The 19,683-nt window shown below is 44.4% G+C and overlaps 2 protein-coding genes across 2 annotated transcripts; both read right to left on the bottom strand.

Annotated features, from left to right (window-relative positions):
- Positions 1-2,829: 2,829 nt before the first annotated feature.
- Positions 2,830-6,573, bottom strand: LOC114049881 (protein S100-A4). Its single transcript, XM_027871325.1, has 3 exons — positions 6,492-6,573; positions 3,830-3,990; positions 2,830-3,192 (listed from the first exon to the last, which is right to left on the bottom strand). Exons 2-3 carry the CDS (start codon positions 3,968-3,970, stop codon positions 3,028-3,030), a joined length of 306 nt encoding a protein of 101 aa, XP_027727126.1. The 5' UTR covers positions 3,971-3,990; positions 6,492-6,573; the 3' UTR covers positions 2,830-3,027.
- Positions 6,574-8,483: 1,910 nt separating this feature from the next.
- Positions 8,484-14,550, bottom strand: LOC114049375 (protein S100-A3-like). Its single transcript, XM_027870650.1, has 3 exons — positions 14,462-14,550; positions 10,604-10,749; positions 8,484-9,116 (listed from the first exon to the last, which is right to left on the bottom strand). The coding sequence occupies exons 2-3, from the start codon at positions 10,742-10,744 to the stop codon at positions 8,955-8,957; spliced, it is 303 nt and encodes a 100-aa protein (XP_027726451.1). The 5' UTR covers positions 10,745-10,749; positions 14,462-14,550; the 3' UTR covers positions 8,484-8,954.
- Between the last annotated feature and the right edge of the window lie 5,133 nt (positions 14,551-19,683).

The following is a 19,683-nucleotide window of genomic DNA, read 5'->3' as shown; positions in this document are numbered from 1 at the left end:
GGGTTAAGTGACTTGCCCAGGGTGACACAGCTAGGAAGTGTCTGAACTCACAAAAATGAGTCTTCCTGACTCCAAGCTCAGTGGTTTATCCACTGTGCCCTGAGGCCCACATAGGTGAGGTAACTTGCCAAGGTCACACAGATAGAAAGTCATAAGTCAAGTTTTCTGACTCCAAATCTAGTGCTCTCTAAATCTTAAAGCACAACAGAAATGTGTTATTATCTCCATATCTCCGAAGGACACAAAGAACTTGAAATGAGGCAGGGAATAGGGCTGAGTATAAAGAATGCCTGGTACAGGTCAGAGTGATACATTGAAGGCTGACCATAGAGCTGAAATTTTCTGAAAGATAGGATTTTTTTGGTTTTCTTAGTTTAATTTTTGTTTTTTTCCCTCACCCTACAGTGACTTTATTAAAAGAAATGTCAAATAGGGGTCTTGGTATCAGACATGGGAAGGACATTATAGGGGATAAAGGTAAAGGTAGCGGATAGGAAAAGATTGTCATAAATAAGGGCTGAGTGTCAGGGTGGGAGCCCAAATACCAAACAGGGTTTCAGAATAGTCAGTCATACCTAAAGCTAGGCAGGGTCTCTGGAACAGAGTAATAAGATTTAGGGTGGGGGGCAGCTAGGTGGCGCAGTGGATAGAGCACCAGCCCTGGATTCAGGAGGACCTGAGTTCAAATCAGACCTCAGACCATAACACTTACTTGCTGTGTGACCCTGAGCAAGTCACTTAACCCCATTGCCTAGGCAAAGAAAAAAAAAACGATTTAGGGTGGGGCAAGACTGGAAGAGGAAGAAAAAAAGAGTTTGAATGTTGGAGGTGAGGAGAGAGTGGGCATGAGAAGCATCTATCTTGATTAGTCCCTTGCTCCTCCCTCACCAGTCCTCTCCCCCTCCCCTTGGCCCTTCACTCCCAGGGGTCAGGCACCAGGACTAGAGAGGGAGACCAGGGATTGGTTGCTTGGTGATAGGAGTTTTCAAAGCACAGTTTAGAAACAGAATGATGCAAAAAGGTGGATTGCAGAGGCTGGGAAATGGTTGGCCAAGAGCAGCAGCATCTCTGGTAGAAGAGTGAAGGAAGGAGTAAAGGAGACCAGGCCCATAAATTAGACTACAGGATCATAAGCCTTTATTGTTAAATCCTAAACAGTAAGGGAGGACTCTGGAAAGACATACTAGGGTCACCCATCCTCCCACACTTAAGGTGGGGAGAAAGGGAAAAAATTATAGCAAGGAGAAGGAAGAAATAGCTGAGAGGTCCCCTCAGCAGGCCCCTGACCTTCAAACAAGATAGACCTTAACCTTAACCAAGAGTAAAAGAAAGTAAAACTAAGGCCTCAGCTCCTTTTAACATCCTCCGGTCCCCATTGATGTCCAATGGGCCTCAGGCTTCCTTATTTCTAACCCTAATCCGTCACACAGCAATTAATGACCTTTTGGTTTATAGCCTATAACCATATTGTAGTTATTCCTCAGCTCTTTCCCCATCTCAGCTGACTCCAAACTCAAATTTCCCCATCTCTCCGCCTCTCTGAGCCTCAGTTTCCTCATCTATAAAATGAGGAGGTTGGACCAGACGATCCGTAAGGTCCCTTTGAGCCCTAGTTCCTATGATCCTGTGAGACTCTTCTCTAAACTGTTCCATTGGAAATTCTCCTCTGATCTCTTCTTATCCTCCCCTTCTGACCTCTCAGTTGACCTCCCTCCCTGCTGGCACACAATTCCAGGGTCGGTTTCCAGGCTACAAATCTCATCCCAAGACAATTTTCAGGAATGCTGTTCCACATCCCCTTCTGGTATCACTAGGAACAGCCCTGGCTCATGTCTCTTTCTGCTCTTTCTTTAGACAGAAAAGGGTTAAGCATTTCTATGATTCAGAGCAAATGTTAGAAGAGAAGTAGAGGAAGCAGCAAGGCCAGTGATGCAGGTCAGGAACGAAGTAGATGAAAAATTTTTCTTCCATCCCTCCTTTTCTATCCCAAATGAAAGCCCAAGGACATGCTGGGAAATAGCTATCTTCAGCACACTCTTCCCTCCCCCCACCCCAACCAGGGCTTAGGTTCCCCTTTCTCCTGACTCCCAACATCCACCACCCTCAAGGGCTCCTCAACAACATACCACACCTAGAACCAAGAACAGATGTGATGTTCAGTACCACCCTGAGTTAGAAAAGGGTTCAGGAATATGAGGAGAAGAGGATGCTGGCAACACAGGGGACTCAAGAGGGAAAAAGTTGAATTGAAATCTCTCTCCACATGTCTAATTCACGGTGGTTCTTCAGGACTGTGGTTTTCAATTTTTCTTGTCTTGCCTCTATGCTCTCAAGCTTTTCTACTTGCTCGCTACCCAAAAGTTCTTAGGGGTGTTATGGACAGAGCATTGAGACAGGAATGAGATGAAAAGAGTACTGAGCCAGGAATCTTGTCTGGGCTCCAGAAGGATTTGGACCAAGTGATCTCTGAAGGTTCTTACCAGTTCTAGCACCCTATGAATCTATAAACCATTCTATGCCTCATCTCCCACTGTAAAATGAATGAGATGACCTCCAAGATCCTTCCCAGAATTCACCCTCTGTGAATTATCTCACAGCTGCCAATGAACCATCTGCTCTTTGGGCACCTGTTTCCCAAGACTCCTCTTTCCTGAATCCCTCCTCCCCAAGTCCCACTCCCGACAACTCACATCAGCCTCCACCAAAAATTTAAAAGCCCCTAAAGTCAGCTCCCAGGCAGATCTCTCTGCCTTTCCAGTCTCTTTATTGGAAAACCAAGCCACTGACCCAGCTAGTACCCACCAAAAAGACTCCCCAGACAGCAGCGGATATTCTTGCAATAAACCTTTATTGGTTCTACTCAATGACCTGGGTGTGCTCCGGCATCACCCAGGTTGGTAATGTGCCCACCTCAGGCTCCATGAGGATACTATGACCCTATAGCTCCTCCCCAGATTCCCCCCTCCCCCTCCCACAGGAGCTTCCCTCTTTCCCTCTCACATCCCCCACCATCACCACTGCTCCCCTTTATTTCTTCCTGGGCAACTTGTCGGCACAGCCCTCGAAGAATTCATTGCATATCATGGCAATGCAGGACAGGAAGACCGAGTACTCCTGGAAGTCCACCTCGTTGTCCCTGTTGTTGTCCAGATTGCTCATGAGCTTCTGAAAAGCAGCCTCATCTGTCTTTTTCTGCAAGAGGAGAAAGGAGAGAAGAGATGGTATGACAGTTTCTCAAGAAGGAGCAGACCACCTCATCAGCATCCTGGATTTAAGGCAGGAAGGGACCACAAAGGCCATCCAGTCCAATCCCCTTATTTTACAATTCGAAGGACGGGAAGGGAATGAGTGTTTCTTAAATGCCTACTATGTGCCAGGAGTTTTACAAATGTTACTTCATTTGATTCTCTCAACAACCCTGGGAGGCAGATGCTATTATGATTCCCATTTTACAGTTGAAGAAATTAAGGTAGACAGAGTTTAAGTGACTTGCCCAGAGTCACATTATTAGGAAGTATACAAATATGGATTTGAACTCAGCTTCCTGACTCCAGGCTCAGTGCATTTTTGGATGCATAAAATTACACATAGTATTGCCAAGGAAACCAACTATACTTAAATAGTTATCCAAATATGAAAAAAAAAACCAAGCTCACCAACCCCAGGTTGAGAACCTTTCCTCTACAATTATTAGCTCTAATAGTTAATATAATAATTAATTATAATAGTTAGATGAGGATATGTGGTCACCAAGCACCTCGAGTGGCAGGAGAGCTGGGGGCAGGAGCAACAGCTCTGTGGATTCCACTGCACATATACACACACTCACCCCCAAGAAGCTAGGGAGCTCCCGTGTCACCAACTCCTTCAGCTCTGTTTTGCTGAGCTTGAACTTGTCTCCCTCCTTTCCAGAGTACTTATGGAATGTGGACACTATTACGTCCAGAGCCTTTTCCAGGGGACTTGTCATGATGCTGGCGTAAGGGGCACCTAGGGAGGGAGCAAGTGAAGACAACTGTTGATTTAGGGCGGAGTGGATGTGGAATGTGTTGGACTACTTCAAGAATCGGTGATGTCATCCATGTGGGGACCCCCTCCACTGATGAGTTCATTCAGTTCCGCCAACATGAATAGTGAGTGATTCCTATAGAAACAGAACTGAAACCAGCATCTTTTTAGCCCAGAATAAGCTTCACAAAGCCCAACAGTGGGGTGAGAAGCCAGAAAAGTGATCCCAAATCAGCACCTTTTTAAGACAAATTCATTTAGAGGGTTAGAGAAAGGAAAAAGAAATCTAGGAAGAAACCCACACTAGTAATTTTTCCATTTTAACTCATTATTCTTTTTTATTAAGGTTCTTGATTCAGTTTTTTGTATTTATCTGACAGACCTGAGGCACCGCCCAGAATGCCGCACCCTAGATATGGCTCCCTGTATAGACAACCTGTTAGGAGAATAAATGTCCTAGTCTTAGGGCACTGCTATGGTGACCCGAAGAGGATCACCAACTGGCAAGCTGCTCTTCTGGAGGTGAGCCTTCAGAATTTAACTGGCTTGGAAAACAATATAATGAAATGGAAAGTGCCCTGGATCTGGAGCCAGAAGATCCTGATTTGAATTCTGGTTTATTACCTGTGTGACCATGGACAATTTATTTCCTTTCTCTGGGCATAGATAAGAGGCCTTAGTGACCATCTGTCTAGTTTAGCTGTTCCCTGTGTATGGGCTTTGAGTAATTGCAATGACTCAACATATATAATATATAATGTTATTGATATATGATTATCTATAATAGATACATAATATATAATAGGCAAGCAAAATTAAAATCTCTTACTATTTTTCAATTACAGTAGGCTCATTCAAAAGTGTTACTGAATTTTTGCTGTTATCTCTGAGTCAACTTACACTGATGTTTATTCTATTTTTTTCCTATATATTCTATATTTTTACTATAATGAGGTTGTTGGGGGAGGGCCTCAAAATTTTATTGACATTAAAAAGGGGTCCACCTACTCAAAGAAGTTGGGAACCACTAAATCTAGTCTGACATCCTCACTTCATAGATACAAAAAAAGCATAAACATCAGTATCCCACCCCACCCTCTGAACCCTTCATCCTGGGACTGCCAGGGTCCCAGCTGGCTTCTGCCCTCAAGACTGGACTATTCTGGACACCTCCCTGGGGAGCAGGCTTCTGGGCTCCTCTCAGAGCAAAGCGTGAATGGGACAGGATTCACCGCACCCTGAGGGAACACACCACAGAGGCCCGTTTCTGGGTGGAACCTGACTGTCAGCTCTGGCTCTGTTCTGACACTAAAACACGGACACAGATAGGACAGAGAAACTAGTCCTGGCCCAAGCAGGGCAAGATAACAAAGAGAAGAGGCCCCCAAAGATGGCAGAGTGGGTCCTTAGACTTGCGATCAGCAACCCCCACCACCATGCCTGAGGGAGAACAAAAAGACTGAAGAATGCTTAGCCCCACCCTGCCTCAGTTTCCCCACATAAGAGGCTGCCAACCAAGACAGCTTCCCTGAACCTCCCATGTGGGGAAACTGAGGCAGAGTGGGACCCAGGTCTTCCTGTGTACCCCACCTCCCCACGGCACATTACTCCTCTTCAGGGACCAGAGAACATCTACCACTGCATCCAGTTAAGTTTAGGACACATTGCAGACCGTTTTTTAAACCAGTCCTCTGTCCCCACCTCCCTGCCCAGAACCTTTGCCCTGAAGTTTCCTCTCTAGTTTCTTTCCCTCCCCTGGTTGCCCTAGGAAGTTGTTTCTGAAATGCCGGCCCCACCCTAGGCTTCTCTCAGTGCCCAGTACCAGAACAACAACAGCAAGCCAGCAATGGTAATCTCCAGCTCGGTTTTTCCACCACTGGCTCACTCCCTCATTCCCGCATTCCCCAAAGCTCAGCCCTCCCCAGCCCATTCTTCTGCTCTGTGCACAGGAGTGGGCGGTTGCTTCTGGAGACTGGCCCTGGGACTGACAATGGAAAAAAACAGCCAGGCAGAGGGGAGGGTGAGTTGGGAAGGAGAGGAGGGGGAGGAGAGATGTGGACAGAGAGGGTGGGAGCTAATCCTCTGACAGGGAGAAAGATCAGAAGCGGGGAAGATATGGGCAGAAGAGAAGCTCAGATCACAGCCACTACTACTCCATATGTACATATGTACATGCATGAAACACATGACTACCCGCCACAGACACAGATGCAGAAATGTAATATATAGCATGCACATAGCATCCAAGTCATATAGTCTTGCAATCTCTCCCCAAGTGGGGCACTCCTCTATCCCACCCTGGTATCTCTCTACAACCTGAACCTGAATCACCTGCCCCTCTTCACCACTCCCTCCTCAAAGCCTCTTCCTAGCATCCTCACATCTGGATCTACTTCCCACATCTGGCCCCCACTCAGCCTCCTCTGTTACTAGGCCCTACGGTCCTGTTGCCCACATCCCCCTCCGAGTCAACCACAACTCACCAAACCAACCAGAGAGGAAATGCAGAGAGGGGAGAGAGAGAGGGACACAGTGGGGAGGGCTGAGCCATGGACTATTTATACCCCTAGCCAAACCCTGCCTGTGGCAAGGGGCGGAGGGGAGCTGGGACACCCCCTCCCTGATGCTAGGTCAGAGGAGACCAATAGCAAGGCCTCTTTCACCTCCAAGCTCACGTTGGCTGGTGGGTGAGCAGAGCTTACACAGGATGCGGCACTAATATGGGGATAGTTTTCAGTGACTACTCCCCCCCATCAGAGGGAGAGGACCCTGAAAGTAGAGCCAGACAGTACCCACAGGACTTGAGCCCCCAATCTGAAGGAGTGGGTAGGGCCTCAACCCCACCTTGTAGGAGGGACAACAGTCGGGGGGGGGGTACACAGTCTGTGTTAAGTTATAGGGGAAAGGGGAGGGGAGAGCAAGTGGATGGAAAATTCCTACAAAGCTAAGAATCTTCTAGAATACAAGGAAGAAAGACCCAGGGCATGGGACTGATCTGGGCTTGAGAGAGAGGACCACTCAGTCCCTCTGCTTCATGGGGAGTAGAGCTGTGCTGAGGGTGTGGCTATCCCAGACATAGCCAGGATGTATGTGTGAAGAATAGTGGATGCCAGGCTAACTCCAGAGAAAAAGACTTGGAGAATGCTTGGGAAATACTCCACGGAAAGAAATATATCTTCAAGTACTCTTATCTCCTGGAGTTTGTGGCTAAGTGCCCAAGATGAGCCCTAGTAGAGGGATGAAAGAAGGAAAAGGAATGCATGAGTGTGTGGGATGGGGCTGATTGTCAGGGATGGAGAGGGGAGCAAACCCACGAGCATCTGGAATGAGACTGAAGGGGGAGGGAGGGACGCATGAGTGCCTAGGATGAGACTAAGTGACAGGGCTCGAGGGAGAGAGAACACATGAGACAGAATATGGGGGTGAGGCGGGGTGGCAGAATACAGGGGGACACAGTAATGAACGGGATACAGGGACGCTTGGATGCTGAGGATGGCATCTTGAGGTTACATATCAGGAGATGGGAGTAGGGATAAAGAATCTTCAAAGTTTTGATTATCAGTTCTCAGACTAGGGCACAGGGGTGTCTCTCCAGGATGCTGTCCCCTGACTCTGAGCTGGGGGGTGGGAGGTGTATACCAGAATGGGAGAAGAAAACAGGCCATCAACCTTAATCCAATTAGTGCAGCCATTTCAGCCCTGTCAGCTCCCCACAGCCCCAGGCTAGGAACAGGCAGCCCCACGCAGGCCCCACCCTCCACCTCGCTGGTGCACTCATTGTGGAAACCCTGGAACCAGTGACCCTCCTGAACCCGGATTTGAGAAGTGCTTCAGCTATCCCCCTCACAGCCTTCCTCTCAGCCCACCACCAGTACCTCTCTCTCAAAGATCCCTGGAGAGCAGAAGCCTCCAGTTCAGGAGCTGTTAACAGCTTTACTTTGGTGCCATGGACCCCTTTGGCACTCTGGTGAAGCCTTTCTTCAGAATAATATTATTTAAATGATTGAAGGAAATGCTACATTTCAGTTAGACATTAGTGAAAATAAAGATGTCATTTTTTCCCCATCCAAATTCACTGGACCCCTTGAAATCTGACCCCCTGCTCTAGTTACTCAGAGGGCCCCACCTCCACCCAGTGTGTACACTCCCCATGTTCTCATTCTCAAATCTAACCACAAATCTCTTGCTGCTGCTTCAAAGCCACTTCCTCTTCTTCCAGATCCTCCTTGTTCTAGACAGTGGAACTAAATGAGACCATAAAGGCATCTCCTCCCATCTGGTAATATTAACAAGTTCTTCAAGTACCCCCTCAGCTTGCCTTCACAGGCTCAGGGGATCCCAGTTCCTTAGGAGGACAGCTGGAACTTGAGGTACTAGGCAGAGCAGTTGGGACTCAGTAACAAAAGAAGCCCAGCCCCAGCCCTATTCCCCATTCCCTTTAAGAATAGCCAAACCACCCCAAAGGGTGCTGGAACAACAGCCATTTTTATTGAGAGATCATTCACAGTGGTGAGCACATTAACAATGAAAGGAATTTCATCCCTGGTACCTTGTTCCTGCTAACCCCACCATCTCTCTCTGTCTTCTCCTTACCTCCCCAAAGTACTTTCTTAGTTTATTCTCAAGTTATAATAGAATACCACAGGTCTAAGGGGAAGCGGCAGAGATGGGAGATGAGAAGGGAAATTACTTTCCTAAGGGTCATAAATCAAACTGAAAACTGAGACAGATCAAGGAACGTCTAGATTAGGAGACCTCAATGGCTATGTGGTCCGACTCATCCTCAAAGGAGAGCCTGGTTTTCCACATAGCTGACAAGTGACTGTCCAGTCTCTGCAAGACAACTTCCAGGTAGACAGGGACGTAACACCCAGGTTAGAGCGCTTTCCCATGCATCCATTCACTTTATCGTTCCCCATCCCTGACCCATCCCACTTATAGAGTTACTAAGGACAAGGAGGGTTAAGGGGACAGTCCCTGAAGTACTCATGGCAGTAGAGGCAGAGACAGGCCAGGGCTCGGACATACTCAGTGAAATCCACCTCACAGTCCTTGTTTGTATCCAACGCACTCAAGAAAGTGTTGTAGTCACACTCCCGGAGCCGAGTCTGAGGAAATGTGGAAGAGAGTAAGAAGAAAGATTAAGACGGAAAGAACCTCCTGGCTTTCTCGAATCAGCACCATGACATAACAGAAGAAGCTTTAGATTAGCCATCAAGAGAACTGGGTCCCCCGGCTTTTCCCCTGAGCCCCTGTGTGACCTTGGGTGAATCATTTTCATCAGTGTCTCTCAGACCAATTGATGTTATGTTTAATCTACATTGTACAGAAAGACTACATTTCATCGTCAGGAAGTCCTTTCTGAGCTCTCATCTAGTGCTTGAACAAGGCATTTGTATACCCTAGGCAGGATGTCCCTCATGTTTGAAAATGGCCCTAGGAGTTCAGTTAGCCATTGAAGGTTTTACAGATTATATATACTACAAATTCCCCTGTAGCGTCACAAAAAAACTGTATTTTCTGACATTAAAAAATGTACTATGGAAAATTTGGAACCCAAAGTTTTAAAAACACATGTTTAAAATAATGTTTTCACTTGCAACTGGGAAATCAGAAATACAGGAAATGGGGTACAAAAATCTATCCTGCCTTACAGGAAAATAGAAGGGGAAGGGGATAAGAGAAGAGGGGGAGAGATAGAAGGGAGGGCAGACAAGGGAAAGGGGTATTCAGAATGCATGCCATCTTGGGGTGGGGGAGGGGCGAGATGGGGTGAAAATTTGGAACTCAAAATCTTGTGGAAGTAAATGTTGAAAACTAAAAATAAATAAATTTTTAAAAATGTACTATGCTAAAATTTTATTTTTAAAAATATCCCTCATTCTGTTCTATCATTTATTATCATTAATTAATAATAATCTCACATCTATATATCACTTGAAAGGTTTGAAGTTCTTTCCTTACAATAGTGGTGGCAAATTTAAATAGAAATGGATCCCAGAGGGCCACATCCTGACTTAGAAAACCACAAATTAACATTATCTATATTGTATTATATTTTTATTTATTTTGTTAATCATTCCCCAATTACATTTCAATCTGGTTTGTGCTACACGAGTTTTATGGGATGCTTGCAGCCTTGGCTAGAAGTTAGATCCTTCTGCCTTAAAACACTCTTTGAAGTATGAACACACCTACTTCCAAAGGGCATTTCATCACAATGTACTTGCTCTGATAACAATATTTTCTATGCTGTGGTTTTGCCTTATGCTAAATCATGATGGCAACTCCTACTTTGGGGGAGTTTCAACTCAAGAATAATGAATTTTATTCCAACCTTTCTTTTGAATAAACATATGAGTCCCTAGGCTTCAGTAACCTCTACTCTTAGAAAGAGTTTAAGTGATTTGCCCAAGGTCATGCAGTTAAATGTCAGAGATGGGATTGGAGCCTGCCTCTCCTGACTCCCAGATCGAGGAATCCTGCCTCCTACCCACTCCCACATCCCATCCCACCCTGCACAAGATTTCCAGCTCAAAGAATGAGATGTAAAAGCTCACCCCCACCTCCACCACTACCCCTGAATGCCTCTTACTGGGGTTAAGGTGGGCAGCTCCTTCAGCAACAACTCTTTCAACTCACATTGGGAGAGTTTGAACTTGTCCCCCACACGCCCTGCGTACTCCTGGAAGGTGTACACGATGGCAGCCATAGCCTGCTCCAAAGATGGTGGCATGGTCACTTGGAGAACAAGGACAGAATTATTCTACAGGTAGGGCAAATGAATGCATGTCATGTCATGGGATACAGCAAACATTTATTTATTAATTTTTTATTTAGTTAGTTTTTTTTAGTGAGGCAATTGGGGTTAAGTGACTTGCTCAGAGTCACACAGCTAGGAAGTATTATGTATCTGAGGTCGCATTTGAACTCAGGTCCTTCTGACTCCAGGGCTGGTACACTATCCACTGCACCACCTAGCTGCCCCCAGCAAACACTTATTAAGCACAAACTGTATGCTAAGGCATTGAAGAAGGTAAAAGCTGTAGATAAGACACGGTCCCTGCTGTCATGATGCTTACTATTTAGGGAAGGGATGAAAACATTAAGACAAACTCTTAAAACACAAATACAAACTAAATACACCGTGTTTTCCAAATATATTAGAAAGTTAAGATATCATCACTTCCCCCTACAACACTATAAGCTCTAAAAGGGAAGAAACAGTATCTAAATCATCTCTCCATCTCCGCCCCCCCCCATGGCTATGAAAGGATTAAGGTCAAGGGGAGTCTGCTTGAGTTTCTCCTTTCCACATACCCCCTCACCCTCTACCCACTCCCTTAGGATCTCATCCTCCCAATGACTCCCTAATGTCTGCTTTCACTTTGGTCTGAAGTTCTATTCACATGACCCTCCCTTCCCATCCAAATTCCTTCGAAACCAAGCTCAAATGCTTCCACGAAGTCTTCCTTAGCATGGCAAAATGGAGAACACCAACTTTAGGATCATAACCTGGATTTAAATCTTGCCTCTGTCATTTACTACCTATGTAGCCTTGGACAAGTCTTTTCCTCTTAACCACTCAGTCTCAGTTTCCTCATTTGTAAAATGAGGCTTTTGGATTAGTTTCCAAAAAATCCAACTCTAAATCTATAAGCCTATGAACCTACGCAGTTAAGTAAATTCATCAGTTGGCAAGTAGCAGGTAGAAATAGGAAGTATATTAGATTTGTTTTCTCCCATATGTTTTAAAATAACTTGGATAAGCATGGATGGAAAGTTTACCAACTTTGCAAATAGCACTAAGTTGGGAGTTAATAGTTAATATATTAGAGTAGAGGTATCAAACATGCGACCCAGGGTTCCATGAGGCCCACAACCCTCTCAAGTGTGATCTGAACTAGATTAAAATGTAACTGGAGAGGCAGGTAGGTGGTACAGTGGCTAGAGCACCAGCCTTGGATGCAGGAGGACCTGAGTTCAAATCCGGCCTCAGACATTTACTATGTGACCCTGGGCAAGTCACTTACCCCCAATTGCCTCAAAAAAAAAAAAGTAATTGGAAAATATTTAACAAAATAAATAAAAATATAGTAAAACATAAATAATGTTAATAGAGATTTTCTAAGCTAATGTATGGCCCAAAGGGATCCTTAACATATGGTTTATTGATTCTTCCCTTTTCTATTTGAGTTTGATACCAATGTGTTAGATGACAGGATTGGGATCCAGTAAGACCCAGGCAGACTAGAACTTTGAGGCATTGGAGGGTTTCAGGCAGAAGCCAGATGACTATTTGAAATCAGAGAGTCAGAGTTGAAAGGAATCTAATCCAACTTCTTATCACAGGTGTTATAGAAGAGATTACTGCTCAGGTAAGCACGGACCTAAATGATTTCTGACATCTCTTCTGGCCCAGTTTCAATGATTCTGTGATCTCTTTGCCTCTCCCTTTAGATTCTGTTCTCCCTCAGGATTCTCCCGCCTACCTCCATGGCCCTAGCACTTACAAAGGGGTTTGGCCCATGGCTTTGGGAAACTGACTCCATTAGAGACCTTAATCCTTTTGTTGTTCAGTTGTTTTCAGTCGTGTCTGACTCTTTGTAACCCCATTTGGGGTTTTCTTGGGAAAGATACTGAAGTATTGTCATTCCCTTCTCTAGCTTGTTTTATGGGTTAGGAAACTGAGGCCAACAGGGTTAAGTGACTTGCCCAGAGTCACACAGCTAGGACAAGTCTGAGGCCAGATTTGAACTCACAAAGATGAGTATTCCTGACTCCAGGCCCTACCTCCCCCAAATCTGGCAATTTTTGCCTTGTGAAGACCCTATCGCAATAAGAGCCCCACAGCACCCATCTACCCAGGAACTCCCTGAAAAGAGAAGGGATGATTAAAGGGGGCACTGGAGATATTGAATCCCATTAGCGTTTCACCCTCAGGTCCTTGGAATAATAGCCAAGGAATAAGCAAGGATTGGGAATGCTGGGGACCTCCAAAGTCTGCCCTTCTTCCTCATTGTTCTCTTTCCAACCTCATGAAAGGCAGGATGATGCAGTGAAAAGATTCTCACACAGGGAAGCTAAAGATGAGGTTCTAATCCTCCTCCCACTGCTCCCTTGGGCAAGTCACAACCTCCCTGGGTCTCAGCTGCCTCATCTCTAAATTATGAATAATAATATTTTACCTGCCTGAATAAAGGATACTAGAACAGACTTTCTAAGGTCCTTTCTAGTCCTAAGATACCCCTTCAGAATCCATACCATGTTGGGGAACTATCCTTCTGACTTGAGCAACTTTGAGGGAGTCTTGGGAGATGGGTTCCTGCTTGGGGCCACCTTTCCCAGACCATGTGAAGGGATAGCTCCCCAGCTGGGAAATCCTTTGAGGAATAACCATTTCACCAATCCCAGGCCAGGAAACCCCAAAGCTAGCCAGGAAAGTAGTAGTCATTTCCATTGTGCAAGGTGACTCATACCCTGTTCCCTAAGGGGGAGAGATATTTCTCTGACAAACAGCCTAGCACCATAAACCTCACCCTCTCTTAATCTGGCTCATTTGCTAACTTCTGCAGAAGGGATTGCTACTGAGGCTGTAGCCACAGGCTGGGTGGGAGCAGGGGCTTTCCATAAGTTCTTACCGTTGCGGGCAGATGGGACATACCCTAGAAGCTAGAGGAGAGGCAGAGTTGGAGGGGGAAGGGAGGGTGAGCCTCAGGGATTGCTCAAGCCAGCCCTATCCCCCTCAGCCAACCTCTCCAAGCTCCAGCCAGGGAGTTCACAGATCTGTCTCAACCTACCCTTGAGTACTTCCTAACTGAACAGGGAAAGAGAGACGAGGGAGTTATATGACGGCAACTGCTGCCTCTGGGCACTGGCCACCAAACCTAAGTCTTTTTCACAACTATCCTCACTGTACTCTGAGATCTTCAGTATGATCAATAAGCATTAATTAAGTGTTTGATATGTACCAGGCAGACTGAAAGGTGATATGTTACAGTGAGTAGAGCCAGAAAGACCTGAGTTCCACAACTATCTCAGACACATCCTGGATGTGTGACCCTGGGTAAGCCACTTAACATCTCAGTGTTACAGGCATCTCTCTAAGACTAGAAGGTTCATTCCCTATGTCAATGAAATCACAGATCCAGTGTCTGCCCCCATCCTTATCCCATTCCTATATGCCTGGTACTATGCCAGGCTCAGAGAATACAAAGACAAAACCCAAAACATTTCCTGATCTCAAAGAGTTTATTTTCTATCCAAGAAGCCTGGACAGCTATTCTCTGAGACCATCCTCTCCATATCCCCAACCCCTTCTCCAAGATTGTCCCCTGCCTCCCCTACCCCACGCCCCATGGAATCCCTCGTCCACAATTAAGGATCTGGTGGTGCAATGGAGAAAGTATCCTCCACAAACCACCTCCCCTCACTCCCAACCCAGAACACTTACCACTAGGCTAGCTTCTCAGTTGTGATAACCAATAGACAGGGGGTATCCCTATTTGTAGGCTTCTGCCTGGGAAAGAGGGCAATTACAGGTGGCCAGACTAGCAAAGATAGTATTTAGGGACTCCCCCCTGGGGCACCTTTTATTAGAGACTCACACCTCTTCCCTGGCTGCCCTCACACATCAAAGAGCTCATTCTGCCAACCTCAGCACCATCCATTCTTGGCTCATCACTGAGCATCCAATTCACCCCACAGCTCCTACTTTGCTCAGATTCCGTGATTTGGCCACCTTTTTCAGCACATGGACACAGGCAACCAGTGGCATCTCTCCACTGGAGAGATCCCTCTCATACATCTATTTCCCCACCCCCAGGGAAGGTTAGCCTATAGAACCCAAGAGAAGTCACAGTTGAAGTTCAGCTCCATAGAAATTCATGGGACCAATGCTCCCCTGCCAATTTCATCCCCATGATCAACAATTCTCATGCATAGGCATGCAACCCATTAGAAAGTACACTCTGAGAACAGGGACTGGGGTGGGGATGGTGCCTTTCTATATCTTTTGTTAAGCTTAGCACAGCACCTGGCCATAGCAAGCGATTAATAAATGCTTGTTGACCAAATAAAGAAAGGGCCAGGTATATTGGCACACCCTGGGAGAGCATTGCTATGATCTCATGCCACTCTCACTCCCCTGCCTCAAGAGCCAGAGAGAATGTTTCCCATTTTACAGAAGAAACCAGGGTCCAAAGCAGGCCAGAAAGTTGATTGCCCAAGATATTCCAGCAAAGTGTAGGAGGACGAAGAGGGCTGGGGGAGAATCGAGAGTCTCACAGCTATGAGGAGGTTCTAATCCTAGAGGAGCCAGACAAACTAATGATACCTTGACCTCATCCACAGCCCCAGGCCCCAAACCCTTCTCTGTGTCATCATCTCCTGGAAGCTAAAACCACCCTGGAAGTAGTAGAAGGAGGGGCAGAGAAGAGAAAGGGAACAGCTGATTATCCCTACTTTACAGTCAAAGAAACATTGGGGGGGGGGGGAAGTACACAGCAAAGGAGGAAGTTAGAGTCACTCAATTCTACATCAAGATTTATTCAGTTTTAGGTAACCCCGGTTCTGACACTAGAGATTGTTCTTCAACCTCAAACAGGTTACTTTTTACCTCAGTTCCTTAGCTAGTAAAGTGAGTATAACATATACAAATGTATACACATACACATATGCATACACATATGCATAGTTACATATGCATACATATATACAATACATACTTGCACACATGCTTATGCAATGCTTATGCACATATATTTGTGTATACACACTTACACATACATATCTGTACACATATATGCATGCATACATGCACATATGTAATAATATGCATATGTACACATATCATATACCTATCTGTACTTACATACACATATACACACATAATGCACACACACACACATACACACACACACACACACACACACACACACACATATATCCCTCACAGGGATTAGGTCAGAATGAGGTAAGAGAAAAGGCAAAAACAAAAACAAACAAACAAACAAAAACTTCAGGAAAGTCAGGAAAGGCATAAACTGGAGGAATACTTCTCAGAGGAAGGTTTCACAGACTTTAAGACTGTCCCTAATGTTATTCCCCCTCTGCCACCACCACCCTCCCAGTTAGCAAGCCCAAGGTACAGCTCCACCCCCTTGCACCAGTTTTTGAGGGAAGAGATAACCACAGTCCATAAGGAGTTCTAAGGGGCAAGGACAGAAACCACAGCTCTAGACCTCTGCCCAGCAATTTCCTGATGGCATAAGCAACAACAACATCTTTATTAGGGCTTCCCAACCTGGGGTATTTGTACTGCCCACAGGATATATGGCAAGTTTATCAAGATAGTACAGGAAATAAATGGCAAATAATGATATTATCTAATTGAAATATTTCAAAAGTAATAGAAAAAAAATATGGATTATAGAAATAAGAGTAAGGATGTAGGGGCAGGATAGAAAAGGTAGAGAATATAAGTGAAAAATTTGAGAGTTGAAGGAATAATTCCTTCTGACCAAAATCAAATGAATGTTTTTCAGAGTGACCAGGAAAAAAAAAGTCAGCAACAATGATCCAGTGAAAGATAAGCTAATTGATCTCTGAAATAACCAGTAAGTCCAAATTTCCAATCAATGGAGTCACATTTTTGGTGCACCCTTGGAGAAACAATCTCATTCTTACTAGATGGTCACAAAGTTTTAATTCCATTTATTATAACAACTGACTTAATGAATCAATATTCTTACTCAAATCCAAAGCAAGAAACAAACCAGGGGATAAACATGGTATGTGGTTATCTCTTTCAAAAAATAAACTATAAATAAAACTGGGTTGACAAGAAACAAGAATCGAAAGTCTTGTTAGTTTAACTGATGAACATTTTGTAACTTTATGATACTAAAAATATTGTTATGTATGGAATAAGATTTGCTTTATGAAAAAAATATTATTCTCTTTGATTTCTTATATACATGTGCAGGATAAATTCAGGAATTTATTTCCTTTCACATTGAATGGAGAAGTGGGGTGCAGATGAGGGAGGATTACTGAAAGCCTAGGGGTACTCCTTGGTGTAACTCCCTGTCCTCTATGAATGAAAGAGGTAGCCTTCCCTGCTTCCAGCAGCCCCACCCACAAAATACCACAGAAAACCATCTTCCCTTCACTCCTGGAAGAACAGAAGATTTAGGATTGGGAAGGAAAGCTGGTGGTTGACGGAAGATATGGAATGAATGGATAAAAGTCACTATCCTAGACAGTCCTCCTTCCCTGACCAGAAGACCAAAGAGGCTTTTTCTAGACTTCCATCCCTAAGAAACTCTGGGTTAGGCAGCAAGTACAATTAATTCAGTGCTGAGTCCATTTAATTCATTTGAACACCCATTTATTAATAGCTTATTATGTGCAACTAAAATGCCCATAATCTTTTGACCCAGAGATTCCTCTACTAGGCCATTAATAAGAAGTCACCAAATACAATAAAATAATCGTAGCAATACTTTTTGTGGCAGCAAAGAATTGGAAACAAAGTAGATGTCCATTGATTGGGGAATGGCTAAACAAATTGTGGTACTTGAATGTAATGGAATATTATTATTCTGTAAGAAGTGATGGATGTGGTAAATACAAATAATAATGGAAAGATCTACATGAATTGTTGCTGAGTGAAGGAAGCTGAGTCAAGAAAACAATATACATGATGACGGAAACAATGCCAATGGAAAGAACAACCGCAAAAAAAATCAAAAGGGAATATTGCAAAATTACATGGAACAAGCATAACTCAGAAAAAAAGACATGATATATGTATGTATATACATATATATATATATAATATGTGCGTGTGTGTGTGTGTGTGTGTGTGTATCCTCGCTTAATTGTACCTTCTTGGGGGGGATGGGGGAAAAAGGAACAAAGTAAAAAGTGCACAGTAGAGAACAAAAGAAAACTTACAAGCAAAGAAAAGATGGACAGCTCTGAACACAATGCGTAGTATTTATTATATAAGCCTTCTTGAAATGGAAATGTATTGCTGTATATTTTGACTCCTCTCTTACATTCTGCTGTGCACATGGCATTGCTTTTTTTTCCTTTTCTTATTTTGTATTTAAGTGTATAATGTTTCTTTTTCTTTTCTTGTTAAGTATTTAAATTTAAAATACATTAATAAAAAAAGGGGGGGAAAAAGAGAGGTAATAAGACATGCCCCCTTCCTAACTTCTTGCAGAGGTGAGAGGTTCATGAATCTGGTACACTGCACATATTTTCAGACTTTTCTTCATGTATTGATCAGTTTTGCTGATATTTTCCCCTTCTTTTTGTTTTCTTTTGGTCTTTAAAAATATTATTTGTCATATAGGATGGCTCTGGGGAAGAATAGTTGGGTTAATTGTGTAAATTAAAAAAAACACCAAAGACATCAATTAAAACTTATTTTTAAAATGATTTTTAAATAGCTTACTATGTGCCAGATATTATGCTAGGCTGAGGGGGTATAAAAAACAAAAAGGGGGCACTCAACAAAAACATTGATTTCTTCAGCCTCTTCACCTGGTGACTAAGATGGGTATAGATGCAGAGGTGGAGAACCTGCAGCCTCAAGGCCACATGTGGCCCTCTGGGTCCTCTAGTGTGGCCCTTTGACTGAATCCAAACTCCACAGAACAAATCCCCTTAATAAAATGATTTGTTCTGTAAAATTTGGGCTCAGCCAAAAGGCTGCACCCAAGGACCTAGAAGGACACATGTGGCCTGGAGGCTGCAGGTTCTCTCCCCCTAGTCTGAGACTGGGAGAGGCCCATAGTCAGAGCTAACCTCTAACCCCTCCATCTGCCTTTCTTCTGCATCCTAGTAGGGAGAAACAACATGTACATGGAATAAGTAAATGCCAAGTAATTTTCAAGGGGAGGGGGTGAGCCCGAGAAACCAGGGGAAAGTCACTTCTTGTAGGAGGCAATACTTGGATTGAGCAGAACCAGGAGCTTTACAACCACCCCCTTTTGGAAGGGAGACCTGGGATGTCATTGGTGCAGGGAACCTTAGAGGAGGAAAACTCTTAGACCTGCAGATGATAAATTGCAGAGCAGTCACCAGTCTTGGAAAGTTCTCTGAAGGCTCTAAGATGTTAAGTGACTTGCCCTGGGCCACTCAATTGGTGTATGTCAAAAGGGTTTGGAGTCATATCTCCTGGTTCCAAGGCCAGTTCTCAATCTGCTATTCTTGATTACACCATCTTTAACAGAGAATAACCACTCACCACCCCCAGCCTTAAACCAAGTCCTCTCTGGTCACTGTATCTGTGTGGAATACAACAATCACACCCCTTTCCAAATACTCAGTCCCTTAAGAAATAGAACAAATTTTACTGATTCCAGGGGAGGGTCAAAGAAAGGATTAGTTGCACCAAAGGGTGGCCAGACTCCCTTCACACAAAGTCTGTTTGATGTCCACATAGTTACGGTGACCAGTGCCTTTCTTCTGCCTCATGTAGCTGATATTGTTAGTCTTACAGGGAGAGGGAGAAGAAAGAGGAGAGAGAAGGATGATACATGAAATAAAAGAGGAATTAGCAACTTTAAGAAGGTTGGGCCAGATTAGATAACACTCACCCCACCACTACCCCATACACACACACACACACACACACACACACACACACACACACACACA

This window comes from Vombatus ursinus, unplaced genomic scaffold (assembly GCF_900497805.2).
Source record: "Vombatus ursinus unplaced genomic scaffold, bare-nosed wombat genome assembly UNPS02014798.1, whole genome shotgun sequence".
NCBI classification, from domain to species: domain Eukaryota; kingdom Metazoa; phylum Chordata; class Mammalia; order Diprotodontia; family Vombatidae; genus Vombatus; species Vombatus ursinus.
The sequence above is the reverse complement of the archived record's forward strand: the minus strand, read 5'-3'. Positions and strand labels throughout refer to the sequence as shown.

Coding starts and splice junctions, on each gene's coding strand:
- LOC114049881 (XM_027871325.1), bottom strand. CDS start 3,970: ATGACAAGTCCCCTGGAAAAGGCTCTGGACGTAATAGTGTCCACATTC. Junction 3,193..3,829: donor AGCTCCCTAGCTTCTTGGGG/GTGAGTGTGTGT, acceptor CTCCTCTTGCAG/AAAAAGACAGATGAGGCTGC.
- LOC114049375 (XM_027870650.1), bottom strand. CDS start 10,744: ATGCCACCATCTTTGGAGCAGGCTATGGCTGCCATCGTGTACACCTTC. Junction 9,117..10,603: donor AGCTGCCCACCTTAACCCCA/GTAAGAGGCATT, acceptor ACATTTCCTCAG/ACTCGGCTCCGGGAGTGTGA.